The sequence below is a fragment of the Somniosus microcephalus genome, chromosome 9, assembly GCF_052327205.1.
Source record: "Somniosus microcephalus isolate GS21.2 chromosome 9, FLI_Smic_1.0, whole genome shotgun sequence".
In the NCBI taxonomy this organism is placed as follows: domain Eukaryota; kingdom Metazoa; phylum Chordata; class Chondrichthyes; order Squaliformes; family Somniosidae; genus Somniosus; species Somniosus microcephalus.
Window position 1 is genome coordinate 17,144,539 of NC_140995.1, and position 20,581 is coordinate 17,165,119.

At 43.7% G+C, this 20,581-nt stretch overlaps 1 protein-coding gene across 2 annotated transcripts in view; it reads left to right on the forward strand.

Annotated features, from left to right (window-relative positions):
* Positions 1–658: 658 nt before the first annotated feature.
* The window catches only part of pxdn (peroxidasin), a 296,825-nt gene continuing 276,902 nt past the window's right edge, over positions 659–20,581 (forward strand). For both annotated transcript variants that reach the window (XM_085996418.1, XM_085996419.1), the window contains exon 1: positions 659–997. In XM_085996418.1, coding sequence (XP_085852544.1) covers positions 813–997 — 185 coding nt within the window. In that variant the 5' untranslated portion in view covers positions 659–812. The remainder of the gene's footprint in view (positions 998–20,581) is intronic.

Below are 20,581 nucleotides of genomic sequence, written 5' to 3' on the forward strand. Positions count from 1 at the left end.
AGGCTTTCCAACGGTCGATGTCCACTGCATTTCTCCCACCCCCTCAAAGAAATCTGTCATTAGAATCGGGAACAAAAACCTTTGGTTTTATTTTATCCAGAGCAGACGAGGTCAGCAACAACTGACCCAGCCTCTCCAATCTTAAATCCCCAGCCCGGGCAACATCCCTTTTAATTTATTTCATTTCCTGAGCTTCTTCAGTCTTGACAAAGGGTTTTCACCCGAAACGTTGACTCTATTATCTCTCTCCACGGATGTTGCCTGGCCTGCTGAGTTTTTCCAGCATTTTCTGTTGTCATTTCGGATTTCCAGCATCTGCAGTATTTGGCCAACATCCTGGTAAGTCTCCTCTGCAGAACAAAAAACTTGCAAAGAAATGCAAATTCCCCCCTCCCTCCCAAAGGAAAATTCCTAAAAGGCGAGGAAAATGACGGGGAAGGGAGAACAGACTTTGTGGCTTTTCCATCTTGGTTCGCTCTCTCCGCCCCGAACTTGGTGCAAAGACCAAAAAGAAAACCCTGATTGTGTGGCCCGGGGGGGGGGGCGGTGGGTGACAACCTAACTTGCCAGCGCTTCGCCGCCCCCCTCTGATTGGCTGCGCGGCGCTTCGCCGCTGTCAATCAGCCGACGTCACAATGCCTGGGGGAGCCGGGCCCGGGCAGGGTTCGGTTGAGAGGGCTCCACCGCCGAGCACTTTTCTCTCTCTGTCTCTGTCCCCCTGCTCCTCCTCCTCCGATCGTCAGTGCAACACACAGAGAAAAATACACACACACCATCCACACAAGCGGCCGCTCGCAGCGAGAGCGGCGACAATGCCCCGGATACATTGCTCGGCGCTGTCAACAATAGCCTGGCTCCTTTTCGCCGCCGCCGCTTCTACTCTCCCACCGCGGACCGCTGCTTGCCCGAGCCGGTGCCTTTGTTTCCGCACCACGGTGAGGTGCATGCACTTAATGCTGGAGAATATACCTGCTGTAGCCCCGCAAACTACCATCCTGTGAGTATGTGTGTACGCCACGGCTGCAGCTCTGCGAGGGGAGGGAAGGGAAGGGAGGCTGAGCAGAGACTTTGTTGCAAGTGTTTAAGAAAGCAGCTGTAACTTTGAGCAGATGTAACTTCGTATTTTAAGCCGCTGCTGAATTGATCTTTGCTTCTTCAGAGTGGACGCGCTGCATAATTTATGGAAGACTGCAGTTAAGATTGGAAGCATTTCTCTAAGGGCAGACATTTGAATTTTTTGAATGCACCTGTTGAATTCTCAATTTTAGATGTGGGTGCATTTTGCGCTGAACTGTAAATTGGGAGGTTTTTTCCTCTTTCCCTTTTAATCAGTGCCAAACACTGACTGTGTACGTGAACCGTTTAATTGTTTTTGGAGCGAGGGGGTGGGATAGTGTTACAAAAAGCTGTTCTCTTGGAGGGACTGCAGATTTGTTGTTGAAGACACGGTGATCCATGTGATGTGCTTAAGGAGCCAAAGGTGTAAACTTCAGACACACCACATCTCGTCTTATGCAGAACTGTGAGGCTATTTGGGGTGTTATCATGTAATCTGATGCCAAATTTTAAACCCAAAGATCGAGAAACACACAATCTTTTATTTATATCAAATTTAGCTTTAGTTGGAAATGCACAGCAAGACAAAAGGTCGAACATCTTGTTGAAAGACTTGGAGTTAGACCCTTCTCTCCATTGACTCCGATTCGACCCATTGACCAGCTGAGCACGCTTTCTACTTGGTGTAACATGATGTTCTATGCATGACCTGGAAACTATCGGTGACTGGAGCGAGATCAGTCCAAAAATAAAAGTGGTAGCTTTTTCAAGAATGTTAAAATAACTGGGGCTTGGAAGGGGGGAAAAAATCAGTCGCAGGCACTTTTGATCATACACTGATGGTTATATACTTAATTAATAAATGCACTTAAAAAAAAAAAATCAGCGGAATATTTTTCCAGGCATCCTTGCTGGCATTCTTGCAGAATCCCACTTCTGGGCGGGGATGGGATCGGAAAACGTAATGGAAACGTTATTGGTTCAGGAAGCATTTCTTGCTGCTGCTCATTGCCAGGATTGCGGGACTCTTGTGTCCCACACTGGAACCCAGATACTTGTACTGAATCTGCAACCGAGGGGGCAGCACAAAGCTCCTGTTGGCCTTTGCAGCTTAACAACAAGCTGTCTGTTTAAGAAAATGAATAGTTTCAGCCTAGTGGAGAGCAATCCAAGTCATAAATCGGATGTCTACAATTTTGCCTTTTTTGGTGGGATGGGAGGGAAGCGTTGCTCTTAAGTCCCTGCCCTCTTGGAGACTCTAGAATCTGTTTCACTAAAATATACATTGACTTAAATAGATGCTCTTATTCTGACGAGGGTTAAAGGTTAATGTGCGTGTAACTGAGTTTGAGGTGGTTTTGTGGGCCATGTTAATTTTTTACTGATTAGAAATTGAGGTGGTGATTTAAAAAAAAAAAAAATCTGCCAATCATCAACCAAAACTTCTTTGCTGGAATTCATTAGGGGACACATGATTGCTTCACTTCATGTTTGATTGCTTCCTTCCGCTGAGCTGATCATATTCTTTGCTCTTTTATTATAAGCCACTGGTTTTTGTTTTAGCCCTTTATCCATTAGTATGCAACACTGCAAGGGCTAGATTTAATGGGCACATACCTGACTGAATTCATTTGTGTTCTGTTTAACTTATTAACTCTAAAGGACGGTGCAGTCTTAACCATTATGTTAGATCAGAATATAGTAGGGGTGAGCTCACTGAAAAGGGCACATCTTTTGGTGTCGCCACCTGTAGGTGCATTTAACATACAAACATACAAAAATGATGGCAGGTTAAAGGTCAGCTGTCCATCAAGCCTGCCCCACACTCATGATGCCTGGAGAATCATGACTGGACACTTCCTACACCCCTCCCCCCAGCAGTCATGCAACCTGGGAGAGGCAAACAAATCAGAAAAAGAAACCCAGGGCCAAAAATGGAGCGTGGGGGTATATCTGGAAGATTCCTCTCTGACCTCCTCAGTCGATCAAAACCAGTTCAGGAGACCGCATTGACTGTGCTTAGGCTGACTGTTAAATTACTTAAACTTTTATAAGACGTGACCTCTGCCCCAGCCAAGAACCGCCCCAGCCAAGAACCACTCCAGCTCCCTCTGCAGAGAGTCAGCGCAAAAGCTGGCAATGTATTCCAAAGGTTCACTGTCTGAGGCGCCCCGTCTTTTGGATGAGACGTTCAACCGAGGCCCCGTCTGCCCCCTCAGTTGGACATAAAAGATCCCACGACATTATTTGAAGAAGAGCTGGGGAGTTATCCTGGTGTCCTGGCCAATATTTATCCCTCAATCAACATCGTTAAAACATTATCGCATTGCTGTTTGCGGGAGCTTGCTGTGCGCAAATTGGCTGTCGCGTTTCCTACATTGCAACAGTGACTCCACTTCAAAAAAAAGTGCTTCATTGATTGTAAAGCGCTTTGGGATGTCTGGTGGTTGTGAAAGGCGCTATAGAAATACAAGTCTTTCTTTTTTTCCCTTTCTAATAGCACACAAATGCTGAACAAATTCTGTTGTGCATTTTATTTTAATTAAATCTACTCTTTAATGACAAAACTTTGTATCTTACAACCAACACAATGAAAATGATACTGTTTCACTGAAGTTTAACATTCCTGGTTATGTATGTATGTGTAAAACATATCTGCGTCTGCCCCTGTAGCAATGATCTTCGGACTAGGTAATACATCCTCTGGCTGGGCATGAATGATGGGAGTATTTGGTATAAAAATGGTCACGAGCTCTCCCTTTTCACATTATGTCTCAGTCTAGTCCACCTTCCGCTCGGAAGTGTGGTACAGAGTTGGTTTGACACAGATATAAATGGCAGTTTTACTTTGCTATCCAAGTTTCTTTTTCGAAATGCAGCAGTGTTCCAAAAGAGTGATAGGCATTTTTGTTGTGAAGGTATTCACAATATATATTAATGATCTAGACGAGGGAACTAGATGTAATATCTCCAAGTTTGCAGACGACACAAAGTTGGGTGGGCGTGTGTGCTGTGAGGAGAATGCTGAGAAACTCCAGGATGATTTGGACAGGTTGGGTGATTGGGCAGAAGCATGGCAGATGCAATATAACGTGGATAAATGCGAGGTTATCCACTTTGGTGTCAAAAACAGGAAGGCAGATTATTATCTAAATGGCAATAGATTGGGAGAAGGGGAAGTGCAACGAGACCTGGGTGTCCTTGTGCACCAGTCGCTGAAAGTAAGCATGCAGGTGCAGCAGGCGGTTAAGGCAAATGGTATGTTGGCCTTCGTAGCGAGAGGTTTCGAGTACAGGAACAAGGATGTCTTGCTGCAGTTGTACAGGGCTTTGGTGAGACCACACCTTGAGTATTGTGTGCAGTTTTGGTCGCCTTATCTGAGGAAGGATGTTCTTGCCATGGAAGGAGTGCAGCGAAGATTCACCAGGCTGATACCTGGGATGACAGGAATGACGTATGAGGAGAGATTGGGCTTGTACTCGCTGGAGTTTAGAAGAATGAGAGGGGATCTCATCGAAACTTATAAAATTCTAACAGGACTAGACAGACTAGATGCTGGAAGGATGTTCCCAATGGCGGGGGAGTCCAGAACCAGGGGTCACAGTCTAAGGATAAGGGGTAGGCCATTTAGGACAGAAATGAGGAGGAATTTCTTCACCCAGAGAGTGGTGAACCTGTGGAATTCTCTACCACAGAAGGCAGTAGAGGCCAATACATTAAATATATTCAAGAAGGAGTTAGATATATTTCTTAAGGCTAAGGGGATCAAGGGATATGGAGAGAAGGCAGGAACAGGGTACTGAATTTGGATGATCAGCCATGATCTCATCGAATGGCGGAGCAGGCTCGAGGGGCCGAATGGCCTACTCCTGCTCCTATCTTCTATGTTTCTATGTATGGGAGAACAGATGTATCCCTGAAATCCTTTGCTCTGCCAGTAATGCTGCATTAAACCACAGTTGTCTTTTTGTTACAGAATATCCATTTGTAGGTGATAGTTTTGATAGTTGATTTTTTTTATAAATAGTAATTTTCATGTTTTGAGAGTGCTGCATTTTTTGAGATATGCACTATTAAGTGTTACGATGTTATAACTGTTGTGGTCGAACCAAGCATTAAATATGCTAGATTTGTCGTTTTACAAGGTTATAAAATGTGATCTGCTGTTGCATGTTTTTCATGTGGAGTAAGTTGGAGCAGTGCCAGGGTAGATCCAAACAGGATTTACAGCCAAACACAGAAAATGAAATCAGTTTTGTGCTAGAGCTGCTGCTACTGCCAGCATAGGAGAAATGCCATGAATCCTGTTTTTTTTAAAAAAAGGATTATTCGAGCAAAGGCTACAGTTGACTTAATTTGGTACACAGAAATTCACATCGTTACTGTCACACTTTAAATCAAGAAACTTTAGCATAATTACCATATGTACATAGTCCATTCTATTGGTTAGCAGCAAAGCTTCCAAAAAAATTGTTGACAATTGGATAGTCTGTTTTTCAATGTGTTATATTTGGCTTCAGTTTTGCATACTGTGAAACCAGCAATTGCATAGCAAGTTTTATGCTCATCATAAAATCTCTTTTTTTTGTTTCGTACTATCAGAGTGGATTTTGCAGGATGTCAGTTTATCTGAATGAGTTGCAGACAACACTGAAGCTTAAGTTGGTTATAATGGGGCAGATCTTCCTGGAAAAATAATGGCGTGTTAACGTGCGCACCGTTATTAATGTGCAGACAGGGAACGGTAGCGTAGTGGTAATGTCACTGGGCTAGTAATCCAGATGCCTGGACTAATGATCCAGAGACGTGAGTTCAAATCCCACCACGGCAGCTGGGGAATTTAAATTCAGTTAATTAAATAAATCTGGGATGAAAAGCTAATATCAGTAATGGTGACCATGAAACTATTGGATTGTCGTAAAAACCCATCTGGTTCACTAATGTCCTTTAGGGAAGGAAATCTGCCGTCCTTACCTGGTCTGTGACTCCAGACCCATAGCAATGTGGTTGACTCTTAACTGCCCTCTGAAATGGCCGAGCACGTCACTCAGTTGTAATTAACCACTACGAAACAAAATAAAAGAATGAAACCGGACGGACCACCCGGCATCGACCTCGGCACCGGCTACGGACACGGCAACGGCACACCCAGCCCAGTTGACCCTGCAAAGTCCTCCTCACCAATATCTGGGGACTTGTGCCAAAATTGGGGGAGCGGTCCCACAGACTGGTAATCTGATGACATAGGCATATTCACAGAATCATCACTCCCTCCACCACCGGCGTACCATGGCTGCAGTGTGTACCATCTACAAGATGCACTGCAGCAACTCGCCAAGGTTTCTTCGGCAGCTCCTCCCAAACCCGCGACCTCTTCCACCTAGAAGGACAAGGGCAGCAGGCGCATGGGAACACCACCACCTCCAAGTTCCCCTCCAAGTCACACACCATCCTGACTTAGAAGTACTGTATATCGGCCGATCCTTCATCGTCGCTGGGTCAAAACCCTGGCATTCCCTCCCTAACAGCACTGTGGGAGTACCTTCACCACACGGACTGCAGCGGTTCAAGAAGGCGGCTCACCGCCACCTTCTCAAGGGCAACTAGGGATGGGCAATAAATGCTGGCCTTGCTAGCGACACCCAGATCCCATAAACAAATAAAACAAAAATCGGCCAGCAAGTTCAGCAGAAGAAGAGATAAGCCGTGAGTTGCGAGTTTCCAGAACTCACTGGTTGGTTTACGCGGTTATACCGTTTGCTTCACACAAACGCCGTCTTGCCCTTAGCCTCTCCGTTATTTTTAAGAACTTAACTGGATGTGCACATTAATTGCCCATTGCACTCGCCGCAGAAAGTGCCCTTTCAGCGACGTGATAACTGTTAATGCGATGCCAATCAATTTCTCCAGCCCAGAAAGGGAACATTTTAAACTGTTAAGTCCCATTCCTGCATGTAGTAAATTGCTCTTCGAGATTTTTAAAAATGTCAAATTTTAAATGCGACTTGGACAGCATACAGATTTACAACCAAGTACATACATTGGTGGCTTTTGATTTTTTTTTTGTTTGTGGGGGGGGTCTCCCTTGCAAATCTTGACATGCTCCTAGGGACCCCTGACCTAAGAGATAGTGTCAGCAACCCAATTAAGAACAGTACCATCATTGCAGAAGACATTTTTTTATTAGCATATAAAACAACAGAAATAAAGTGTTAGCATTTCAACAAGTACAGTAATCTGATGATTGACAGACAGAAATTTGATGACCACAAAGACCCCAATTCTTGAGTTTGAAAACCCAGGCCCCACTTCATGGTTCTTTAATCTGGAGCTAACCACTGGATAAAAGAAAGATCAGCCATGATCTCATTGAATGGCGGAGCAGGCTCGAAGGGCCGAATGGCCTACTCCTGCTCCTATCTTCTATGTATCTATGTAAGGAACTTGCATTTATATAGCACCTTTCACAACCTCAGGACATCCCCAAGCATTTCAGTCAATGAAGTACTTTTGAAGTGTAATCACTGTTATAATGTGGGGAAATGGGGCAGCCAATTTGCTCACTTGGAGATCCCACAAACAGCAATGCGAAAAATAATCTGTTTTCACAGAATCACAGAAACCCCACAGTGCAGATAGAGGCCATTTCGGCCCATCGAGCCTGCACCGACACATATCCCACCCGATCCCCGCGTATTTAATCCCCCTAACACTAAGGGTCAATTTATCATAGCCAAACATCCTAACCCGCACATCTTTGGACTGTGGGAGGAAACCGGAGCACCCGGAGAAAACCCACGCAAACACGGGGAGAATGTGCAAACTCCACACAGACAGTCGCCCGAGGCCGGATTCGAACCCGGGTCCCTGGCGCTGTGAGGCAACAGTGCCAACCACTATGCCACCTTAGTGAAGTTGGTCGAGGGACAAGTGCGGGCCAGGACCCTGGGAGAACTCCTCTCTTATTCGAAAAGTGCTGTGGGATTTTTTTATATCCATCGGAGAGGGCAGACGGGGCCTTAGTTTAATTGTCTTGTCTCCGACAGTGCAGCACTCCCTCAGTACTGCACAAGTGTCGGCCTCGATTATGTGCACAAGTCTTCGAAGTGGGACTTGAGCCCACAGCCTTCTGCCTCCAAGGCGAGGGTGCTGCAATTGGCCAAGGCTAGCATCTAACTAAATACAAAAAGGCAAATGAATTGAATTCTAGGCCTAGTTCAAAGTGAGGTGGATGTAGTGAGCTTTGATTTATAATTTCTGTTGTATGACCATTTCACAAGGTAATAGAAACACATTCAAATGTAATATTCAAATGTTTCAATTAAAATTAGACTAAATAATCTTATCTTTAATTGCTGTGTCATAAAGAATGAAAACATTGTAATATAAATGAATGTTACTCTGGAAAGATTATTGAAAGAAAAAAAGACTTGCACTTATATAGCGCCTTTCACGACCACCGGACGTCTCAAAGCGCTTTACAGCCAATGAAGTACTTTGGAAGTGGAGTCACTGTTGTAATGTGGGAAATGCGGCAGCCAATTTGTGCACAGCAAGTTCCCAGCAAGTTTTTCAGGCTGGCAGGCTGTGACTAGTGGGGTACCGCAAGGATCGGTGCTTGGGCCCCAGCTATTCACAATCTATATCAATGATTTGGATGAGGGGACTAAATGTGCTGATGATACAAAGCTAGGTGGCAGTGTCAGTTGTGAAGAGGCTTCAAGGGGATCTCGACAGGCTCGGTGAGTGGGCGAGAACATGGCAGATGGAATATAATGTGGATAAATGTGAAGTTATCCACTTTGGTAGAAAAAACAGAAAGGCAGAGTATTTCCTAAATGGTGAAAGATTGGGGAATGCAGATGCTCAAAGGGACCTGGGTGTCCTTGTACATGAGCCACTGAAAGTGAATGTGCAGGTGCAGCAAGCCATTAGGTAGGCAAATGGTATTCTGGCCTTCATTACAAGAGGATTTGAGTACAGAAGTCTTACTCCAATTATATAGGGCCTTGGTGAGACCACACCTGGAATACTGTGTACAATTTTGGTCTCCTTACCTAAGGAAGGATATACTTGCCATAGAGGGAGTGCAACAAAGGTTCACGAGATTGATTCCTGGGATGGCAGGACTGTCGTATGAGAAGAGATTGAGTAAACTAGGCCTGTATTCTCTTGAATTCAGAAGAATGAGAGGGAATCTCATTGAAGCATACAAAATTATTACAGGGCTTGATGCTGGGAGAATGTTTCCCTTGGCTGGGGAGTCTAGAACCAGGGGCCAAAGCCTCAGGATAAAGGGTAGGCCATTCAGGACAGAGATGAGAAGAAATTTCTTCACACAGAGGGTGGTGAATCTTTGGAATTCTCTACCCCAGAGGGCTGTGGAGGCTCAGTCATTGGGTATATTCAAAACAGAAGTCGATAGATTTCTGACTAGTAAAGGCATCAAGGGACATGGCGATAGGGCCGGTGAATGGAGTTGAGGCAGAAAATCAGCCATGATCTCATTGAATGGCAGAGCAGGCTCGAAGGGCCTATTCCTGCTCCTTATGTTCTCACAAACAGCAATGTGATGATGACCAGATAATCTGTTTTTGTTATGTTGGTTGAGGGAGAAATATTGGCCAGGACACCGGGGAGAACTCCCCTACTCTTCTTCGAAATAGTGCCGTGGGATCTTTTACGTTCACCTGAGAGAACAGACTGTTCTCTGTTTAACATCTCATCCGAATAATGGCACCTCAGTGCAGTGCTGAGGGAGTGCTGCACTGTTGGGAGTGTCAGCCTAGATTTATGCACTTGGGTCCCTGGAGTGGGACTTGAACCCACAACCTTCTGACTCGGAGGCGAGTGTGCTGCCCACTGAGCCACGGCTGACACAGTTGAGTGACGCACACTGCAGTTTGAATTATTCATCAGCTTGGTGACTGAGAATGGTAACTTGATTGGTTCTGGGGGTTGAATCTTGTTGAGAATAGGCTGTGAAATGTTGAAAAAGAACTTGGTTACATTCCAAATCTTTGATTTGTTCGAATAATTTGTAAATCAGAAACCTGATGGAAATTTGTGAGCAATATTAATTTTATGCAAGCTATGGCTAGAGATAATTTAGAGGGAATGTAAAGTTTGTTTGGAAGTGAAATACTTGCATTTTTATCAAGTTTCTGAAGAGTGATTGACTCTCGTGATTTAAATCTTGATGTCTTTTCTGTCGTGCATTGTTGCTTTGGAAGCACCGTACGTACAGCTGAACGAAATTCTATGGATGGTTTCTGCAGTTTTGTGCTGTGTCTAGAAACCAACTAAACTAAACATTGAAAGAGTTGAGCGGGTTTGATACAAACTCGTGCGTCCAGGTGAACGCCAGTGCCTGAGGCAGCGTTTGATACGATAGATTAGGGAGTTGGGTACAAACAAAAACAGCAAGACCCAACCTCAGCAAACAGTGGGAAATGGCTCTTGTGTGGAATTTGCTAGTTAGGAGTTCCATTCTCTGTGCTGTTGTTGGAATGCAAAGCCAAAAATCCCTAAAGCATTATAAATTCCTGCAGGCGTCTGTAGTGTTTTTCAGTGACAGTGGATGCAAAAATATGTGTTGTTTTCCCAAGTGTTGCTGAAAGATGGAGTTGATTTTCTTTCTTTTTTTCCTCTTTGGAACTACAAACCATTTGGTTTTTGATAACTCGGATTTTGAAATAAAAGTGGTTGCAATTCCACTTCAAAAGTTCCATTGTGTAAATACAAGTGACTGGTCACCAGCAACTTTATTCACCCGTTATCATGAAGCAGTGACTGATGGCTTGTCTAGGAAATGAAGTAGGTACTACGAAAGTGGCCCCTTTGTAAAAAGCTATTGCTAATGGGGAGTGCATTCCTGAGTTTGAAGATATATTGAGACCTCTACAGTTCTGTGTGATGTTTGATGTCTTCAACTGTTCCTGTTTACGACTGCTTTTATCCGTCACTGGTTGACCGGATCTCCCAAAGTGCCTAACTAGTTAAAGTTGAGTAGCTGAGCCACACAGACCGGTAAAATCCCATTCTAAATCTTGTTTTATGCCGGGTTTGCTGACCTCATCCAGGATGACTTGAGTCAGAAGGTTGTGGGTTCAACTCCCACTCCAGAGACTTGAGCACAAACATCTAGGCTGACACTCCCAGCGCAGTACTGAGGGAGCGCTGCACTGTCGGAGGTGCCGTCTTTTGGATGAGGTGTTAAACCGAGGCCCCGTGTGCCTGCTCAGGTGGACGTAAAAGATCCTATGGCTACTTTGAAGAAGAGCAGGGGAGTTATCCCCGGTGTCTTAGCCAGTATTTATCCCTCAATCAACATCACTATAAAAACAGATTATCTGATCATTGCTGTTAGTGGGAGCCAAATTGGCTGCCGCGTTTCCTACATTACAACAGTGACTACACTTCAAAATGAAGTACTTCATTGGCTGTAAAGCGCTTTGGGACGTCCGGTGGTCGTGAAAGGCGCTACATAAATGCAAGTCTTTTCCTTTTTTTTAACACTAGGGACACCACAGTTGCCTTTGGTCCCTTTGCGTTCGGCAGAGGGAAAATCAGTCCGAGTTCCTGCTCTTGATCACAATCCAGAAATCCATGCTGGAGGTTCAATTGTTTTGGACAACTGGTGAGGATGGTATTGGGATCCGCTGTGATGTCCCTCATAGTACCTACCTGTTAGCGCCCCCTTACCTACCGCGCATGAACAATGGCCACTTGACAAAGGTGCATTGGATGGTGACCAGTGCTGATGGAACCACACCGCAGAAAAGCCTTTCAAACTGGAGATGGGACAAAATTGTTAAAAAAAATATTTTTTTAAATGGCTTGCAGCAAAGTGATAATTGTAAACAACTGATCACAAACCAGTCACGCCAAAATAAAAGTACTAGCTCAAGACACGTGTCTTCAAAATATATATTTTAGAATTTACAACATAGTAATAGATGAAACATGAATTGGTCATATTGTACTCCTGTTCTATTCCAATTATTACTCAATAGCATTGCTGATAAAAATGAGTTCTGTATTATTCAGTAGTTACAAAAAGATTGCAGTCTTGTGTCTTCCACATACCATGTTAATGTAAATAGGGGTGTCCAACCTTTTAAAGCATTGTGCTAAGCAGAATAATGATTAAACGTGTCCATTTGTACTGGTCCCCAGCTAGCACCTTGGTCAAGTGTCATCTTGGCTCAGAGATAGCACTGTGGGTTCGAGTCCCATTCTAGGACTTGAGTACGTAATACAGACTAACATCTAAATGCAGTACCGAAGGAGTGCTGCCTTGTTAAGGAAGTTTGTAAATGTGTTGGAAGCAGTTCAGAGAAGGTTTACTAGACTAATACCTGGAATGGGCGGGTTGTCTTGTGAGGAAAGGTTGGACAGGCTAGGCCTGTATCCGCTGGAGTTTAGAAGAGTAAGAGGTGACTTGATTGAAACATGTAAGACCCTGAGGGGTCTGGACAGGGTGGATGTGGAGAGGATGTTTCCTCTTGTGGGAGAATCTCGAACTAGGGGTCACTGTTTAAAAATAAGGGGTCGCCCATTTAAGACAGAGACAAGGCGAAATTTTTTCTCGGAGGGTCGTGAGTCTTTGGAACTCTCTTCCTCAGAGGGCGGTGGAAGCAGAGTCTTTGAATATTTTTAAGGCAGAGGTAGATAGATTTCTGGTAAGCAAGGGGGTGAAAAGTTAGCGGGGGTAGGTGGGAATGTGGAGTAATCGGATCAGCCATGATCTTATTGAAAGGCGGAGCAGGCTCGAGGGGCCGAGTGGCCTACTCCTGCTCCATGTTCGTATGTTGTTGGATTGCTGTCTTTTTGGAGACATTAATTCAAGGCCCTGTCTGCCTGCTAAGTGGACGTACCTCCCATGGCATTATAGAAAGGACAGCAGGGGAGTCCTCCTGGTATCCTGGCCAACGTTTATCCCTCAACCGGCATCTCTAACATGGATTATCTGGTCAGCTATCTCCTTGCTATTTGTGGGATTATCCTGTGTGCAAAAAATGGCTGCTGCATTGGCCTAAGCAACAACAGTGAGAAGCTTCAAAAGTAATTCATTGGCTGTGATGTGTTATAGAGGGCACCCTGAGAGCATGAATGTAAAGGCTTGTTCTTTCTCCGAGTCGTTGGTCCACGTCGCTTCTTATTTTTTTTGCTTCCACTATCTCTGTCTCTTTCCCCCCTCACACTTTTATTTTTCTCTCTCGTGTATACACACACACACACACACACACACACACACACACACACACACACACACACACACACACTCTCGTTCTCATTTTCTCTCCCCGCACATTTGTGTCTCTCCCCTTTTTCTACCCTCTCTTTTATTTTTTCCTCTTCTCTCCATTCCCTTACTGCTTTTCACTTTTTTCTTTTTGTTCTTCTTTGTTTTGACCTCTCTTTGCTGTTTATTTCTATAACTGTGGATGGGCCAAGACACTTTATCAAGACTCTGGGTGAGTTAGCAGTAGTAGCATTGAGGCTTGAGTGGGAAGGCAAGTTGCGGGCAGCGGCATTGGTGACCACTGCATCTGGGGCTTGGTGGGAACGGATAGTGGAGACTGTACTATATGCTGGGAGATACTGCAGTCTTGTGATTGGCCTTCTGTAATATCTTGGGAGGTTTGGAACAACCCAAAAGAGTCCTGCATGAGCCGCCTTAAGGGCTCCTTTGGGTGGGTTGGACTGCAAGTCTTCAACTCGACCACTTCCAGCAGAGGTACGCTAAGCCCTCGCATTTGAAAAACATATCCGCAAAAGCAGCTGACCTACGGGGAGGGAATGAAACGGGTAGGTAGCACTGCCTGCTCTCTCGGTGGGAGTGTGGGAGGTTTACATTCGCCTTCCATTCCCAGAAGTACTGCTCTTCCCCCTCCAATTGGGACCTGCCTCCTCTAATCCCTAACACTGCAGATTTCTACTGGAGGGGGACAACAGCTCTGCCTGGAGTGGCAGGTTGAAGGCAAGCCTGCTGAGAGAGCTGGCACTGCTGTCTGCCTATTTCATTCCCTGCTGGCGAGATTTCTGATGGAATTTAAAAAAAAAATTAGGAGGCGATCTTTCAGATAATCTGAATTTGGGAAACAGGCTGGATTTGGCCTATGGATTGGAAGTTGAACTGGAGGTACAGGCAGGGTCCCCATTCCATGCTCTGTTGATTAGTTGCCTAGCAATTGAAGCCCAGAAAGCTTGACGAGACTATTTTGCAAAAATCGTTTGCGATGAAGGGTAGCAGACAAAGTCTGTTAAAATACTTGTTCCACAAAGTTATATCTGATTACATAGTGGGCTCCATTACCAGGAAAATCACCTCTGACTATATGTATTTTGTGGAGGATGCTGTTTCTGATTAGAAAAGGGAAATATCTGACATTTTAGATACACCCAAAGCAAGAATTGGTTTTATAGGGGTTGCATAAGTACATAAAATATGTGGTCTAGAAAAGACCCTATAGGTTGATGTCATTGCTTGTGTATAAGGGTAGTTGTTCCCTTTTAGATGTTCCTTGTTTTTTTTAAATGTTGATCCTCCACTTCGACAATAGGAAGGGAAGTTATAATTTCAGAGGATTTTTTGTTTCCCTGTAGATTGATTTAACTTAATGTCTAGATTATGTCATTTTAAGAGTGGGCAAAACTGTCCTTAACGCGAAAGTAAGTGGACGGATCAATCTCCTGAGACTTGGTCTCAATTCCAGATCCGACTGATGGACGAATGTCTCCTTACTCTGTTGTCTGTAACATCCTACCTAAACTGAAAATTGGCAGTTTCAACAATTGCACTCGGCACAGAGCTGGTACAGGCAGTATGGGCCGAATGGCCTCCTTGCATGCTGGAAACCTCTTATCATTCCATACGTAGTAGAGGTGACATCCCGGAATCATTTAAGAAACTGTTGAATACTGTGATGGGAGAGGGAAAGGGGGAGAGAAACTGCAAGGCCTTTCTGAACGAATGAGATAAAATGGCTAAATGACTTTCCTCATCATACATATCTATTTTTGACGTGAAAGCAAACTGAAGAGTGGCTGAGATGAGAACTTTTCTATAGAAGTCACACCAGTTATATCTTTTTTATTTGTTTATGGGATCTGGGCGTCGCTGGCAAGGCCAGCATTTATTGCCCATCCCTAGTTGCCCTTGAGAAGGTGGTGGTGAGCCTCCTTCTTGAACCGCTGCAGTCCGTGTGGTGAAGGTACTCCCACAGTGCTGTTAGGGAGGGAGTTCCAGGATTTTGACGATGAACGATCGGCAATATACTTCCAAATCAGGTGGAAGAGGTCGTGGGTTTGGGAGGTGCTGCCAAAGAAGCCTTGACGAGTTGCTGCAGTGCATCTTGTAGATGGTACACACTGCAGCCACGGTACGCTGGTAGTGGAGGGAGTGAATGTTTAAGGTTGTAGAGGGGGTGCCAATCAAATGGGCTGCTTTGTCCTGGATGGTGTTGAGCTTCTTGAGTGTTGTTGGAGCTGCACTCATCCAGGCAAGTGGAGAGTATTCCATCACACTCCTTACTTGTAGATGGTGGAAAGGCTTTGGGGAGTAATATCTCTTTATTACACACACAGGATTTTATGCAACATTATATTATTAATAATATTAATAGTGAGAGTTGTGAATCCTTGCATCTGACCAGATTTGCAGGAATATAATCAAGTACTTACAAAAACACTCAGTATTTTCTTGGGTTGCATTCATAGCCCATCGATAGAAGCTGGAGAAAATCGCTTCCAAGTTTACACTGGGTTTGGAGGTCTCGTTCACACTGGTACCTTCCAAACCCAATTTCAGATTAGTTTGGTGGTGGTGAGGTGATATTCTCAGATTGTAGGAGATGGCAATAACTGAGATCCACTGTAACTTTCTGAAACAAAAATAAAGTTTATTCTCATTATTCTAGCAGTGTAGCATGTAATATTTTTTAATAAAAACAGAAAATGCTGGAAATACTCAGCAGGTCGGGCAGCATCTGTGGAGAGAGAAACAGAGTTAACGTTTCAGGTCGGAGACCCTTCGTCAGACGAATGGTCCTCAACCTGAAACGTTAACTCTGTTTCTCTCTCCACAGATGCTGCCTGACCTGCTGAGTATTTCCAGCATCCGCAGTATTTTGCTTTTGTATTACAGTAGTATGTAATATTTTATATTGTATATAGGTGTAAATCTAGTGTAGTGTGGAGCAAAATTTAAAGGAAATTCAGTTAATAAACTGTACAGATAAAGGAGATGCCCTTGAAGAATTACATCCTCTGGCACTCCAGTTTTTGAATTGGTTTGCTTTTTAGCACATATAATAACTTAGTCAGTTTGTTTACAAATGGAGAGTTGGTCTTAAAAATAAACTGAATCCTGAGCTCAGTGTGTCCCCATTACTGTTAAATACAGATTTAGATTAAACCAACCTCTTTAATGTAATAAAAACAAAAAATGCTGGAAATATTCAGCAGGTCAGGCAACACGTGGATCCACAGATGCTGCCTGACCTGCTGAGTATTTCCAGCATTTTCTGTTTTTATTTCAGATTTCCAGCATCCGCAGTATTTTGCTTTTCTCTTCAATGTAATATTGGATATATTATTGAAGTCCGATAATAGCTCAAATATTCGCACACGCATGCATTCTAAATCTTGTACAGGATGTGCTGATTGAGCCCAGCTTATTTAGATGACATTTGTCAGTGAATTATTGGGCCATTTGCACTCTCAACTGGAATACATTTCAGTGTTTTATTAAGGTGTGCATTGCTGCATCATGTCAGTTGGTTCAAGGATACAAAGCTTGTTCTTTTGAAAATGTTTCTGTTGGCTCCCCTGATGGTTCATTTGGTAAGTGTACTACACGGCGTGGAAATGAGCCATAAGGGTCAGGGAGGTCCTGCTTTTGATTCCTGATCTGTGATGAGCTGCATGATCCCTGCCAAGGCTGTAATAGTGTAGCTATAATTAGCCTCTAGGCTGGGGTGGGAAATCAGTCATTTCTACTCCTGATTGATAGCCAATGACTGCTGCTGGAAAATGCACGTGAAAGAAAGATAGACTTGCATTTACATAGCGCCTTTCACGACCACCGGACGTCTCAAAGCGCTTTACAGCCAATGAAGTACTTTTGGAGTGTAGTCACTGTTGTAATGTGGCAGTTTGCACACAGCAAGCTCCCACAAACAGCAATAATGACCAGATAATCTTTCTTTTGTTATGTTGATTGAGGGATAAATATTGTCCAGGACACCGGGGATACCTCCCCTGCTCTTCTTCGAAATAGTGGCCATGGGGTCTTTTACGTCCACTTGAGAGAGCAGACGGGGCCTCGGTTTAACGTCTCATCTGAAAGACAGCACCTCCGACAGTGTACTGGAGTGTCGGCCTAGATTTTTGTGCTCGGGCTCCCTGGAGTGGGGCTTGAACCCACAACCTTCTGACTCGGAGGCGGCGAGTGTGCTACCCACCGAGCCACAGCTGACACATGAGGACAAGAGGGAGGGGGTCCAATTGCAATGCCTCTCATTGGGAAAATAGTCACTTGTCTTGACTTGCACATGAAGAATGGCCAATTAGTTCAGGTAGTGGTGCTTTGTACAGTTGAATGAAAAGGGAAAATAATTTGGTTTGAAAGGTAAGCTTTTGTTATTTTGCATAACTTGTTCTTTTTGTTGGATCCAATCAACTTTCAAAGGTGGACAATTGCAAAATGTGAACATTTGTCGATTTGTTAATGTAGGTTTTGTCGTTTTGAGATATTCTACGCAGCAAATTCCAGAAACAAAGCCAGTGATCACTTTATTTGTGCGCAAACAGCACGTGGGTAGAACGCGGCCTGTAGTTTTTTTAAACTACGTACACATAGACCGCAAGAAGAGTAAAAAAAATCTGAAAACTATTTTCAGAAGTTAACGAGCGTTCCACGCTTTTCTAGATTCCAGCAACAGCCTGCATTCAGATAGTGCCTTTATTAATGTAGCAAAACATCCCAAGTACCTCAGATCAGTGGTACACTATTGACCTTTTGCAATGCCTTTTACATTATTGTGCATTCGAAGTAATAGATATTTTGTAATATTAGTAAGTAAGCTTTTAGTAAGTGCTTTGTACGGCTAGTCAGTATATGCAAAGGTGAAAATGACTCCCAAAGAGTGCCATTTTCTTCACAGACGTAGACAATGGGCCCGTCATCAAAATTTGTCAGTCCAGTTCATTGGGTTTTCATCATGCTCAACATGTAGATGTTGCACATGTTAGCACAAACTTAATGCAGGCATTAATACAGAATAAGAGCAGATGGCCTTGTTGTAAGCTTATACCATATTTAATTCATAAAACCTAACGTGGAGGTGAGGAAAGTGTTGCCACTCATTGTCCTGCTACATTCAGTAAAGCTATCTTTTTAGTAATCAGGTATATACTATTTCTAAGAAGATAATCAGTACAATCAATGGCTATTCCTCCAGTGCTACAGTACATTTAGTATCTGAAGATTACGAGTTCTAGGCCAATAACAGCTGCTGTAAGTTTCCTTGCAGGTTCATTTGGTTTGGGATTTAGCCAGGGCATTCTTTCAGAATCAGATTGCGGCTGCTTTTGCTCTGGTTTTTGTCTTTTTAAAATGACTTTCCTAGCCCCTTTGTGTTGGTCTGTTGGGTTCTGCTTGACTTCTGTGGCCTTTTGGGTCAAGATTTTTTTTAGAAGGTTTTTCAGCAGTGAAAGGTCACCGTAGTAATTAACCATCACCCTTTTAAGTAAATGTTTTGCAACTGACGCAGCATACATTGTGCTGGTATTTAACTAACTAAAAGATTAAGGTAATGAGGTATGATTCAGAATGCAAAGTAACAAGCGAAAAAATGTGTTGAGACCAAAGTTTCATAACTTAAATTCTAGCTATCTAACCTAGACTAATCCAGGAAATGATAGGTCTAGGCTTGCTGACCGTGGAATTTTCTATTGACCTTCATTGTTGTGACTGAACTGGTATGAATGTGTTACTTACTTTGTAGTTTTCATGCTTGTCTCTTTTTATTGGAAGTCTTTTGTCTGTCTTCTGTTTCTTGCTGTGTTGCTCTTCAATTGATCAAGTGTAGGAATGAAATGGATGCAAGTTGAACATGTTTCCTGGTATTTGTGGAGCTAATATGATGTCAAACTGTGGGCAGGAAATTAAGTTGAGACACTTTTTTCTCTCTTAACCATTTTTTCTCTCTTTCCCTGCGGAAGGTGTCGATTCCTTTTTAGGTTACTATTCTATGGGTGCTAGTTACTTTTTAGCACCTCGCCCAAGTGGCCATTGTCCATGTGTGAGCATTGGGTTAGCGATGGGGAAAAATGAGTCAGATAATCCAGCCATCCTGCTAAAAGCGCACATCTCTGGACTTCAGGTTTATCTACGATACACCCTCGTGATCAAATATCTGGCTGACAAATGAATAATATACACTTGTGCAAGGTATGTGACCCCCATGGAATCACATCTCAGGAGGGACAACACCTTCAATAGAGGCGGGACGACATTTGGTCAAGAGGTTAAAAACCATGTGTTTGTAATGCTGACTTGCCGCCTTCCAATGTAAGTCAAATTAGGCAGCATACCTTGCACCCCGGGAGTGACTTGTGCACGACATGTACAGGATGTTTTTTAAGAAGTAGTAAGCACGTCCTCTGGATTAGATATCTCCCCCATTTGTAAATGTTTTGTGAAGGACAGGATCACTTGGCGCTACAAACTCCAGTTTGATTATCTGTTCTGTACTTTACAATGCACCAAATGTTTAAAAACTCCCTTACTGGAATCCCAGGTATGTTACCCATACTCTAGTACCTAAAACGTGCAGACCAAATAGCCAGCATGACATGGGGGACAGCCTTCCTTCTTTTATCTTTCTCCTGATTGTGAGCTATTGTAAGTATATTCCCTCTAGTTAAGATTACAACTTCTCGTGTGTTTCGCCTTAAAACACCGATATCATTTTATCATCGTCAGGCAATACACCTGCTTTCCAAAACTATTTGGTTCTCCATTGGACTATTTTCATCGTCCTTTCTGTCCTCCACAATCGGATTGACTTCTGCTAAGATCACTTTATGCACGATCTGCATTCTCTGCCGGTTGGTTTCCTTGTTCCTTAACAATACTTTTCTGATGCCTTTACCCTCCCCATAATAACACTTGAGAGTCGATTTTTCCGATCAGCAACTCCTCATTTTCCGGTGTAAAGTGGCCAGATCTCCACCCACTTCGTGTTTCTTCCGATTTTGAAAATGCGATTTCAATGAATCCGGGAGGCACCTGCAGTTTGTAGCCAGATACATTCAAATAAGACCAAAAGGCCTCCTAACACTATGCACACTAGTTTCAGTAACTCCTGGTTTAGCACTGTTTCCATTACTCGACCATGTAGAGTGGGTGTCCAGAGTTGCTGGACGAAGGAATGTATACTGAAGGAAGTTAATTGCCAGTACGACTTGTCCCTCCCCTGTGTAGGTGTTCCTACTCTAACCTCTCTCTCTCCAT